Here is a 12,542-nt window from a genome sequence, read left to right on the forward strand (position 1 = left end):
TGTGTGTGTGTGGGGGGGGACTCGGTTGAATTGAGTTGGACGTTGACGCTCTCAAACTTTCTCTCGATTGGAACTTTTTTAAAGCTCTAAAAAAAAGTGGTGCACGTACTGCGCCATATATACCTCTCAAATGTGTTTTTTCTTCCATTGAATATAATTCAGAGTAGTTGTGTCATTGTGTAATAACAAGAATATAACATATAATCAGTCAACGTGTATCTCAAGTGCTTTTTTACATTTTACAGGTAACAAACGATGAACCCACGATTCCTCCCATCAGTTGCACTGTTGTCACTCTTGCTGCTTTAATATTATCATTATTAATCCACTCCATCCACTGCTGCTATAATTACTGCTATAGTCTGAACTTCGTCATCGTGCTTACTACTACTCATTACATGAATCATTTCTATTAAATTGGACTTCCACCATGAAGTGGTTGTCATCTCCCTTCATCGATTTATTGGCTTCGACACATCAAAAGATGGAGGCGAGCGATGTGATTGGCTGCGGGAGACTCTCCGCGCCTCTCGGGACGTGCATCAAACAGGTCGGATGGATCATCTGTCGGATCCACTTCGCACCGCGTGCACGTTGAAGGGGAAGAGATGTCGTCCTGCTCCACTACCTGTTGGGCCCCGGAGTGAAGCGGGCTCCATTCACCCGCAGTAAATCACTCGCAGCCCGGTGCGCGGTGGGTCTACACGCAGCCTATACTCTCGCAGGGCCCTTTTTAATCTAGGCCGACCATTTAGGATCTATTTGACCTCGGAGGAGAGCGGGGTGTCATTTTTATCTTCCCCCCCTAAAAAAAAAACCTGCTCCAATGTAAGCACACCGCGTCCCTTCCCTCTTGAAGCCATGTTAGGGGGCGTTTTCACCGACTGTTCCCTCGACTGATTTTTTTTTCTTCCCCTTTGCAGCATCAGTAGCACGGAGAGCCAGCCTCCAACCACACTACGCGGTTCCTGCTCGCTCTGTGGGGGTTTCCTGAGGTTGGGGAAGGCGAGAGTACGTACAAGGACGAGCAAATAGACAGAAAGGACAACAAAGCGCGCCGCCTGTCACCGGAGGATTCGTCGGTCTTCCGTGCCAGGAGCATCTGGGACTCGCACCGAAAGCGGACAAAACAGGTAGAAACTTGAAAGGCTTTTATTTTTTATTTTTAGCCTTCATTTTTTTCTTCTTCTTCTCCCCGGACCGACGAGGGGGACGCTTCGGTCTCCATGTCTGATGTGATTACACACACACACACACACACACACACACACACACACACGCATGCAGCGGCTTGTACGGCTCTAGCTCCGTGGAAAAGAAAGGGGGCGGGCGGGGTGCTTGTTTAAAGAAACGGGCAGTCACGGTCAATGTCTCTGTTTTTTTAGAGGGAACGCGCCGAAGTGACTCGCGCCTCGAATCATTGCGCCAGCCGTTGATGACCTGGCGTCGCTAACGTTCACCCGTCATGGCTTCGCGGCTTCCCTGCCGGCTGACACGAGAGCAGATACATTAAATACAGCTCCCCGCGTCGGGCTGTTCTACTACCCGAATAATGAGTCGATAATAACGTGTGCGTAGCGACGTCGAAGGGGTGTCGCTCCGCTGTAACGGTAGCTAGCTCACATAGCCCCCCCCCCCCCCAACGGTCACATTCCCGTCTTATTTTTTCCCCTTCTCCATTCCGCTTCGCCGCACACGCACGCGCGCGCGCCACCATATCCCTCCACCCTGCGCGCGCTCCGCGGATTAATTAGTGCCTACGTGTAAATAACGTGCGGGTCCAGCGGCTGTAGGCCGCAGCCGCTCGCAGCGCTTCATTGCTGGGACTTGTTTACATGGAAACCTCGCTAGGGGGAGGCGGAGGGCGGCTTGAAACAGCGTAATAGTGTAATGGTGTAACGGTGTAACGGTGTTATGGTGACCTTTCCTCCGCAACATCCTCGGTCAACGTACGTTTGTAGAGAGGAAGGTAAAAAAATAACAAAAACGACTGGCCTTCATTCCGGCACTACAGGTACGGACAGTACGTGACGTAGGTTGTCTGTCCTCCAAGCACAACACTGGGTAATAATGACCCCATGACAGCCCCCCCCCCTCCCCTCCTGTGTCAGCTGTGTGCTTGCGTTTGGCTCATTCTCCTGACTTGAGTTCATCACGTGGTAAACTGAATATTTAGAGAGGATGATCTGGGATTCGACAGGTAAATTACAGGTGCAAGAACATCTCTGGAAGTCGCGTGTCTCCGTCGTCGCTCGTGAATCACTCGTAAAAAAAACGCACGTACGCTTCAGTGCAATTAAAGCGTGATGCAGATATCAGTTAATTGAATATGGAGAATGGTCCGTGAACAAAATAGTTAATTGACTTACTTTCAATACCACTGATGCACACAATTAGAAAAGTGAGCTACGCTGACACGTTTTTGTTATTATTTGTCCTAATTATTCCACATTTAATTCAAAAAGGTGTCTATAGAGTTTTAGTTAAACTACTTTTGAATGGAGAAATAGTCCCTCTGTAAACTCTGGTGTGTTCTGTAAAATATACAAAAGATAACAGGGGCACTGTTTCCGAAAAGAAAAAAGACAATTCCTTAAATCTCCATAGTATTCCCAGGGTTCGTACGGTCATGGAAAACCAGGAAAAGTCATGGAATTTTAAAATGGTAATTTCCAGGCCTGGAAAAGTCATGGAAAAAAACTTACATCTTAAAAGTTTTGGAAAAGTCATGGAAATTTGTTAGATTCACATGTTCATTTGAGCTTGAGTTCATGGAGTTTGAAATAATTAATGTTTTTCAAAGAAAGACGCTCAAAGCATACGCTCTCAATACGCTAAATGTTTCATTTTTATACCGAGATTTCAGTTTGGTCATGGAAATTTGGTTTAAAGTCCTGGAAAAGTCCTGGAAATCCATTGGTAAGAACCCTGTATTCCCAGAGACAGATGTATATCATAAACTACATTCTCAGGAGAAGCAACCCGTCCACAACATGGTCGCTGTGTGTCGTCTCCGCTCCGTCTGTTATTCACTCGCTCGTTTCTGCGTCCTCCAGCAGGATGTCAGCCAGAGGAGGAAAGAAGAAGGCCACCAAGCTGTCCCGCTCAGCCAGGGCGGGCGTCATCTTCCCCGTGGGAAGGATGATGAGGTACTTGCGCACCGGCACGCACAAATACCGCATTGGCATGGGGGCGCCGGTCTACATGGCAGCCGTCATCGAGTACCTGGCAGGTAGGGTGGTCGCACGACTCACGCGTCATAGCATCCCGGCTTCACTGGCCTGGTGTTCATTAATGTTGTTGTGTGTAAACATTCTCCACTTCTAAAAAAAATCTGTTAACCTTCATTAGAATAATTAAAGGAGTGTAACGTATCCGGTGGCCGAAGAGTAAAACTTCCTTTCTTAACCCTCCTGTTACCTTTACATTTCCTGACATATTTTACCCTCGGGGTCAATTTGACCCCAGCAATTAAAACCTCCAGAAAATTATTAGAATTAATATTGTTTCCCAAGTTTAAGTGTGAGGTACTTTATGTTTGTTTGTTGACAACCTAAATAGCCCTTTAAATATATAAAAAAGTTGATATTTCTTATATGTTTGACACAGTGAAAAACAGCCTGGGGTCAAATTGACCCCAAAGAACACCGACATTAAACATTGAATGGGGTCAAATTGACCAGAAAGGTAACAGGAGGGTTAACAAAATAAAAAATTTTTTTTTTTTTTTGAGAATCAGGAAAAATGTTGTTTTCGTGCAGGATTCTATTTTTTACATAATACTAAATATTTAAAAAAGAAGGAAAAGAAAGTGCAGAGAGGAGGTTTTTCACATCGATATGATGTGTCTTATCATATATTTGTTTACCACTTTAAACACTTGAGCAGTGGTCCCCAAACTAAGGCCCGCCGGCCGGATACGAACAATACCAGAGACGCATTATGATTTTTATTTTCAGTCTGGCCACGAAAATCCTAGACTAGCCCCTGTCAAATAGAACGGAATAATGGCGAAAAGTTTAGGTAAGATCCTAGAAAGGGATATTAATATTTGGTTATGTGTGGCTTTCTGGAAAACAATTAATGTTTACATTTAGGCACCCCTGCGATCGTCACACTTTTTCTGTTACAAACTGACCCCCATCAGAGAAGGGAAAAGTTATGTGGCCCTCAGGAGAAAGTTTGGGGACCCCTGCTCTAGAGCATTGGGAAAAGGCTAACAACAAGACAAGTTTTATTTCGTGTTTGTTATTTGTTGACCGGTCCTCTTGCCGGACGTCCGTGAACCGGCTGTTTGATTAGTTTCACACTGTTTTCCCTCTCAGCTGAGATCTTGGAGTTGGCGGGAAACGCAGCGCGGGACAACAAGAAAGGAAGAATAACTCCCCGGCACATCAAGCTGGCTGTGGCCAACGACGAGGAGCTCAACCAGGTGAGGGAGCTCTGCAGGGGGCGGAGCTTCACGATCACGTGACCAGGATCACGTGATGAAGCTGCTCTCGAAGTCAAGAGACTTTTGAATATTCACGACTCGAGGACGGTGAGCTGCTGGTGATGTACCAGGACGCCTTAAAAAGAGGACTACATCCTGTATGAGTACCTGGACAGGTAGGGAACAGAGTACTAGGTAGGGAACAGAATACCTGAGCAGGTAGGGAACAGGGTACTAGTTAGTAAATAGTAATAGGTAGTAAACAGTACCGTAGCGTCGGGCGTCTAGGCGTGAAAGAGGAACGATGCGGGTCAACCAGGTGACGGTGTCCGCTGACAGCAGATGGCGTGTGTGTGTGTGTGTGTGTGTGTGTAGCAGCTGATATTTCAGCCAACACAGTGTTTCAGCTCTGTTTTCACGAAGGTCCTCGTAGAGCTCCGCCCCCTCCAAGAGACTCCTCCCCGTGGAGACGCCGCCCAGTCAACCGTGTGTCTCTCTCTCTCCACCAGCTGCTGCGGGGCGTCACCATCTCCAACGGCGGCGTGCTGCCGCGGATCCACCCGGAGCTGCTCTCCAAGAAGAGGGGCATCCGGGTGAAGGTGGACAGCCCGGCCGCCGTTCCCGAGAAGAAGGTGGAGCAGACGAAGAGCAAGAAGCCCGTCAAGTCCTTCAAAAAGGGGAAAGGGAAGCGAGGACGCAAGCCAAAGGTCAGTGGGACTCCACAGGGGGGGGGGGGCTCTCTGGGTCCCTCTGCCCCTCTCTCCTGTCTGCAGGTGTGTGGAGGGATGATGTCATCAGAACAGGAAGCTGCTTGGCTTTAGACGCCATGACAACGAGTTAGTTAGTAACTTGCAGATCAGCTGTTTATGAAGCCTTCTTCTTCTTCTTCTCCTTCTTCTTCTTCTCCTTCTGCTTCTTCTTCCTTCTTTTTCTTCTCCTCCTCCTCCCCTCTTCCTCCTCCTCTTCTTTTTCTTCTTCTTCTGCTTCTTCGCCTTCTTCCTTCTTTTTCTTCTCCTCCCCTCTTCCTCCTCTTCTTCTTCTTTTTCTCCTTCTTCTTCTCCTTCCTTCTTTTTCTTCTCCTCCTCCTCCTCTTCTTCTTCTTTTCTTCTTCTTCTTCTTCTTCTTCTTCTCCTTCTCTCTTCTTCTTCTTCTTCTTCTTCTCCTCCCCTCTTCCTCCTCTTCTTCTTTTTCTTCTTCTTCTCCTCCCCTCCTCCTCTTCTTCTTCTTCCTTCTTCTGCTTCTCCTCCTCCTCTTCTTCCTCTTCTTTTTCTTCTTCTTCCTCTTCTTTTTCTTCTTCTTCTCCTCCCCTCTTTTTCTTCTTCTTCTTCTCCTCCCCTCCTCCTCTTCTTCTTCTTCTGCTTCTTCTCCTCTTCTTCTTCTTCATCTTATTCCAGGTTCATACGGTCGTGGAAAACCTGGAATAAGTCATGAAATTTAAAAATAATTATTTCCAGACATGGAAAAGTGGGAAAAAATATATCCCAAAAGTTTAGGAAAAGTCATGGAAATGTATTCATATGTTCATTTACGCACTTTGATCAAAAGAATACATATTTATAGAAATATGTTTTCTTTTAATCAAACTATTGTCTCATTCGCTTGTGTTATTTAAAGTATAAACTCGTGGACACACCGAGATTACACACAATGTCTGGTCATGGAAATTTGATTTAACGTCCTGGAAATCCATTGGCCACCATGTGTGTGACCCCTGCTATTTAAAAAAAACAAAAACAACATCATCTATGGTGGAAAGCTCCAGAAGGACCTCGTCAGTGGCCCTTGATGAAGAAGAAGTAACCGTCACGCACAAAGTGTCGGATCGGTCCTTCACTCGACACGCTGCTCCACGCGGCCCTCGAGTCGAGGGGCCCGGGGCCACCTCTCCGTCCTCGCCGCCGATAAACACGCCGCGGCGCTCGGCTCTAACGTGAGATTTTCCTTGGCGCGTTGCAGAGCGTCGACAGCGAGTCCGTCCCCAACTCCACGGTGGAAGACGGCCCCGGAGACGGCTTCACCATCCTGTCGGCCAAGAGCCTGTTCCTGGGACAGAAGGTACGGCACCCGCACACTGCGCCTCCAAATAATTAGAAACGTTCTGGGTTTTTTCAATGAAGATAACATTAAATTAATCATAAATACACTCTCGACTCACGGGTGTGAAACTCATTTTCACCGTGGGTCACATCAGCATCACGGCTGCCTCTTAAAGGGCCGGTTGTCACTATGAACGACTCCCGAACAAAGAGTTAAATCACTTTCTTTGCATTTGATGTTTATTTGAGGGTATAAATATTGTACATGAGATAATTGATCGAATATTATAACATAAACCCATTTCATTTGAAACCTTCAAAATAAAAGCATAGGATTTTTTTTAATTTACATTTCTTTAAGAAAGGGTGATCATATGTCTTTCAAGCCGTTAGGGCCCACATAAAGCGACGTGGGGGGGCCGGATTCAGCCCCTGGGCCTTGTGTTTGACACCTGTGCTCTACATAGTTAATGTGGTAAATGACTATTCTCTGGTGTTTAATGAAATCTCTCAGTAGGTGTGTAGAGGCCCATCTCCAGTGTTCTAATGGTACATTGTGTTATCGCCTTAGAAGACTAACGGAGGGGTAAAAAACCCTTGAAAACCCTTTTTATTTGAGCGCAGCTGAAAACAGTTATGCTGGTGAGAGAAGCTATAAAACTGGCCTTCCTTTGAGCGACAAGTTTGAAGAACACAATTAATATTTCAAATATAAATCATTATTTCTAACCTTGTGAATGTATTGACTTTATTTTATATACATTTTTCATTCCTTTGATGAATAAAAGTGTGAGTGTTCATGGAAAACATCAAATTGTCTGGGTGACCCCAAACTTGTAACGTAATGAACTGAAGCTGCTGGTGGATAACAACAAGATCAATGAGAGGCTCGGACATTTACCACCTGGACTTAAGTAATGAAACTCCGTGATAATCCGACTTCCTCTCCTTTGTGAATCTGCAGCTTTCACTCACCGAGAGCGAAATCAGCAAAATCGGCGCCATCAAAGTGGAGGGCATCATCAACCCGACCAACGCGGAGATGGACCTTAAAGACGGAGTGGGTGAGCAGGACGTTTGTTCGCGGGGCGCTCTGGGTCTTCTTCCCCTTACCCAGCATGCCTTGCGTTGACCTGCCCGCGTGTGCCGCTTTTTCAGGCAACGCCCTGGAGAAGGCCGGAGGCCGGGAGTTCCAGGAGGCAGTGAAGGAGCTGCGGAAAGCACAGGGGCCTCTGGAGGTGGCGTCAGGTACGGACCCCTCACACCTGGAACACACCGTCAGGCAACACACCTCAAAGCGGCCCCTCAGGAATATGACGTGGCCCCTGATGTCACTAGAGGGGCAGAAAGGGCCCAAATAGTTCCCTCTAATAATTCTGATAATTTAATAGCGTTTTGTTTTTGTACTTCCTGTACTCGTTATAGATACACAACAAATATAAATATATCATTTTTAATTATAAAAATACTGAATAAGTTCTAATTGTTAATAGTTGTAAAAAAACAAAAAAAAAAACAATAAACCACAAGGAAATAAGAATACAATTGAATATGATTATCTGATTTATGTTTTCTGTTCCAAGAAAACACTTTGAATCTGTAGAGTACTGCCTAATAATCTTATTACTGCCTAATAGTCTTATGTATTGTCTAATAGTCTTATTATAGCCTAATAATCTTATTACTGCCTAATAGTCTTATTATTGCCTAATAGTCTTATTTATTGCCATTTGTATGACAATAAGCTTGAATAAGTATATATATTATTTTTGAACAAAGGTTATTTCACAAGTTTTAAAAAGTGCCCCCAATTACTTTTTAAATGCTCCTGGATTTCAGTCAGTGGGGAAAAAAAATTCAACAAGTACACTGTCTATTTACCAGTTACTGACTGATAGTTCATAATAATAATAATATTTTATAATAATTCAACTGGGAAAAAACGAATATTTGAACCCTCCTGTCACCTTTTGGGGTCGATTGGAGCCCATTCAATGTTTAACGTCTCAGATTACGTGATGACATCATGTTGTTCTGCTTCATATTCTTTAACCGGGTTAACATAAAATAAACATGACATGTTTTTAAATATATAAAACATGCAAGAAATATTTAACATTGTTCACACATCTGTTTGTAGGTGATTATAAGAATTTTCGGGGAGAAGTTGATTGACCTTGAGGGTAAAAGATGTTGGTACATTTGAGGGTTTTTAAAGGGGGGTGGGGGGGGGTCCTGAGGAGGGTCCCCGTCTCACGCCGCCGCCGTCTGTGTCGCTTTGTCTCTTCAGTGGCGGTGAGCCCGGCCAGCGGCATGGCCGCCCGCTTCATCATCCACTGCAACGTGCCGCCGTGGGGCTCGGAGAAGTGCGAAGACCAGCTGGAGAAGACGGTGAAGAACTGCCTCTCCGCGGCGGAGGACAAGAAGCTGAAGTCCGTGGCGTTCCCGGCTCTCCCCGCCGGACGGTGAGCTCCACGGAAGCCGGGAGATTTATTCTCCTCTTTTTTGACGAACACGTTAATATCTAGCTAAACACAACCCAGAGCATGTGTCTGGTGCTTTTATTGTGAAAGGTAAGAAAGGAAGGCGTGGCTCTGGTCTGAGCCGCTGTGGTTCAGGTTGTAAGGCAGAGGGGCGTCAAACTGATTATCACCGTGGGCCACATCAGCATCTTAAAGGGCCAGACACATTATATAAACTCCTCGAACATATTGTTAAATAACGCTCTTTGCATTTGATTATTGTTTATTTGAGTAGAAATATTGTACGTAAGAAAATGTCTCTAATATTACAACATGAATCCATTTCATTTGAAGCCTTCAAAATAAAAGCATGGAAAATTTTCTGCAATTTCTTTAAGAAAAGGGGACCGTCAGGGGCCACAGAAAATGATGCGGCGGGCCGTATTTGGCCCGCGGGCCTCGTGTTTGACACCTGTGTTGTAAGGAGTGATACAAGAAGTGATACAGTGAGCCCTCGGTGTTTCTCTTTAGTTGATGCCGGATTTTCAAAAGCTCACAAAAAGCAAACACATTTTTTTTTTACGCAGCAAATGAATCGCACACACCCAAAAAAACGACAATTTAATTTGCACATCCGTTCATCCACGCGGCGACATTCTTTCTTTCGAACCACAAAATAAAGGCGTCGGAAGACCAGATCCACTTCTTCCGTTCTCACCCTTCACAATAAAAGCCCCACGTGACGTATAACAGTCAGTGTCGTTCCACACCGTCGGTCTGCGTTTCCTCACGGCTCCGCCTCCAGCCGCTCCTCCTTTCAGCGTCAGTGTTTACTGGACTGAGGGTCCCGTCGTCTTCATCACCGTGTCGAGGTTCCTCTTCTCACCCTCCTCTCTCTCTCTCTTAGGAACGGGTTCCCCAAACAGACGGCCGCCCAGCTCATCCTCAAGGCCATCTCCAACCATTTTGTGTCGTCCAGCAGCTCCTCCCTGAAAAACATTTACTTCGTCCTGTTTGACAGCGAGAGCATCGGAATATACCTCCAGGAAATGGCCAAGCTGGACGCCAAGTGAGGATCCTCCTCTCTCTCTCGAGGGGGGGGGGCGGGGGGGGTTCGTTTTCTAATTGTTGTTTGTTGCAGGTGGTGTAGATAGAGGACAAGACCGTGTGTGTGTGTGGGGGGAGGAGGGAGGGGGTTAAGGGGGAGGGGGTGGGTGGGCGGGGTTTGATGTGGAATCTGTGTTGGTTAAAGCAGGGGGGGGGGGAACTGTGTGTGTGTGGAGTGCTGTTCCCATGTGTGTCCCACTGGTCCCTCCATCTTTCTAGAGTAGGTCATTTGAATCCGTGCCGTTCGTCTCGATGTCCCTCGTTTCAATGACGTTTTTACATTCCATGTACAAATAGAACAGTTTTGCCTCCGTAGTTTCTGATACACTTAGTTTACTAAAAAACTGTGGTTCTCATTCTGCTTTGAAATAAATAAAAAATAACCTCAGATGTTTTACACCAGAGATCGGCTCTTGTTTTCTGAACGGACGTCCGGTACTCAAACCGCCGTTACCACGGAGACCCGCAGGACACGTCGAGGCCGTTCCCTAACAGGTACGAGAGAATCCTGACGGTACTAGTCGAGGTTTAGGGAGAGAAAGGGGCGTGGCATCGCAGGTTTATTTATCAAATGAATTACAAAAAGAATATTAAATATAGTCAAGACATTGACAAGGTTAGAAATAATGATTTTTATTGTAAATATTCATGTTGTTCTTCAAACTTGTCGCTCAAAGGAAGGCCAGTTTTATAGCTTCTCTCACCAGCATAACTGTTTTCAGCTGCGCTCACATAAAAAGGGTTTTCTACCCCTCCGCTAGTCTTCTAAGGCGATAACACTGAACCACTAGAACACTGGAGATAGGCCTCTATACACCTATGTAGAGACTTCATTAAACACCAGAGAATAGTCATGTACCACATTAACTATGTAGAGAGTGTATTTATGATTAATTTAATGTTATCTTTATTTTAAGTAACTGCTTTACTTTGAAAAATAAGGACATTTCTACGTGACTCCAAACCTTTGACCGGTAGTGTGCATCATTCAGTCAAAGTGCGATTCCACGGTTGAAGGTTTATGACATTAAAAACATGTCCGCTCCGTATGAACCCGTGTTCTGTTGGACTGGCGGTAAAACAACAACAACACAAACATCAGAATGAGCGCTTTACTTTCTTTACATTATATTTATTACATAGTAAAAAGTACATTACCTTTTCATTTATATATACACATTATATCCACGTCATTTTCTGTTCAAGCGAGACTCCGCCCCCTGATAAGAGTCAACAACAACAACGACGCCCCTGACCAGCTGGACTCCAGAAGTCAATAAATAACGTTTTCACATCGCCGAGAGGAGGACCGTCGGCGCCGTACGCCACGTCACATTTTTGGCATTAAAGCGGCGACTTGCTCCGGAATTACCACGCGTCAACATCCTCCTAAAACGATTGGCGTGTGGGCGGAGCCCCAGAGCGGGAGGAAGGCCAATCAAAGCGAATCCTAGAAGTCAGGTTGGCGTTTCCGTATTCAAGGGGTCAAAAGGTCAAAACCGTCTTAGTCGTAAACGGAGGAGTTTTTTTTTTTTAAAGTTCCCCGTCACAAACCCGACGCTCGCGTGCTAACGAGCACGCGTGTTTCCATGGTTACAAAGGGGAATTACGCAACACGGAGCCCTCAGCAGGTGGGACTGAGAGCAGGAGAAGTTCACCGCAGAGTCCTCTCCCCGACGCTGACCTCTGACCTCGCGGGACTCAAATTTGTTCAAAAATCATTAGAATTCTTTAAATCTTCTATCTTAACTCTGTTATTGTGCACTTTATATATTTCAGTATTTACAGTCGGGTGATTACTTTGTCCAACGGGCTCTCGTCGTCACACACAAGGCTCTTTCATGATCTGTGAGACGCCTTCAGGGTCACATGGCGCCCTCTGCTGGGGGCCAGAAGTGAAACGCGTGGATGCTGTTGCCGGGCGAGACGAGAGAGCTCATGCAGGAGGAGAGGGAACCAAAGTGACTGGTGAATAAATAAATAACTCCTTTTCTGTAAAGCTTTCAGGGTGGAAACAGTTCAGATCTGTGGAGGAGAAAACACGGGGGGGGGGGGGGGTATGATTTACATACATAAACCTGATGAGGATCCGATTAGGGATTCATACCACGTGTGAAACCGGGGCGGTAACCGTCCTGAGACCACGCCCCCCCAAACTACCAGCAGAGCCACACAGAGTTCCAACTCGTGTGTGTGTGTGTGTGTGTCCTTCATCGCCCACCAACACACTGAGTGGAGAGGATGTGTGTGTTCATGCTCCGCCTCACTGGTCGTAAACTTTGGGTCTTTTCATGAGACGAGAGAAGAACCCGACGGCAGCGTCACACTCGCAAAATAATTCATCCGTGGCGGGAAAACCGGAAACAAAATTAGTATTTTAATGTATTGGCCTAAATATATATATATATATCTATATAGATATATATAGATCTATATATCTATATATACATACGATGCGTTGACTTTAAAACGACAGCCCGATGACACGCCCCCGTGTGGACACCG

At 45.8% G+C, this 12,542-nt stretch overlaps 2 protein-coding genes across 8 annotated transcripts in view; one reads left to right on the plus strand and one right to left on the minus strand.

The window, feature by feature from the left end:
* The first annotated feature begins 617 nt into the window (after positions 1-617).
* Positions 618-10,030, plus strand: LOC130207207 (core histone macro-H2A.2). 4 transcript variants are annotated; one of them, XM_056435700.1, is made up of 10 exons: positions 618-694; positions 924-1,133; positions 3,060-3,232; positions 4,326-4,432; positions 4,942-5,139; positions 6,389-6,487; positions 7,433-7,532; positions 7,627-7,716; positions 8,759-8,933; positions 9,838-10,030. In XM_056435700.1, the coding sequence occupies exons 3-10, from the start codon at positions 3,061-3,063 to the stop codon at positions 10,001-10,003; spliced, it is 1,107 nt and encodes a 368-aa protein (XP_056291675.1). In that variant the 5' UTR covers positions 618-694; positions 924-1,133; position 3,060; the 3' UTR covers positions 10,004-10,030. The 4 variants fall into 4 exon arrangements, with proteins under 4 accessions (XP_056291675.1, XP_056291673.1, XP_056291674.1 ...); XM_056435698.1 differs by having other exon boundaries at positions 619-694; positions 3,057-3,232; XM_056435699.1 differs by lacking the exon at positions 618-694 and adding an exon at positions 735-828 and having other exon boundaries at positions 3,057-3,232.
* A 1,118-nt stretch (positions 10,031-11,148) lies between these two features.
* Positions 11,149-12,542, minus strand: part of gbf1 (golgi brefeldin A resistant guanine nucleotide exchange factor 1) — a 92,712-nt gene continuing 91,318 nt past the window's right edge. For all 4 annotated transcript variants that reach the window (XM_056434852.1, XM_056434851.1, XM_056434850.1 and 1 more), the window contains one exon: positions 11,149-12,542. This exon is cut by the window's right edge and continues 544 nt beyond it. The gene's annotated coding sequence lies outside the window, so the exon portion shown is untranslated.

This window comes from Pseudoliparis swirei, chromosome 17, assembly GCF_029220125.1.
Source record: "Pseudoliparis swirei isolate HS2019 ecotype Mariana Trench chromosome 17, NWPU_hadal_v1, whole genome shotgun sequence".
Classification (NCBI taxonomy): domain Eukaryota; kingdom Metazoa; phylum Chordata; class Actinopteri; order Perciformes; family Liparidae; genus Pseudoliparis; species Pseudoliparis swirei.

Bases quoted from the DNA above. Each gene is read 5' to 3' on its own strand.
- LOC130207207 (XM_056435700.1), top strand. From the start codon at position 3,061: ATGTCAGCCAGAGGAGGAAAGAAGAAGGCCACCAAGCTGTCCCGCTCA. The intron at 5,140-6,388 runs GTCAGTGGGACT...GGCGCGTTGCAG, and splicing joins AGCGAGGACGCAAGCCAAAG to AGCGTCGACAGCGAGTCCGT. The intron at 7,533-7,626 runs GTGAGCAGGACG...CCGCTTTTTCAG, and splicing joins GGACCTTAAAGACGGAGTGG to GCAACGCCCTGGAGAAGGCC.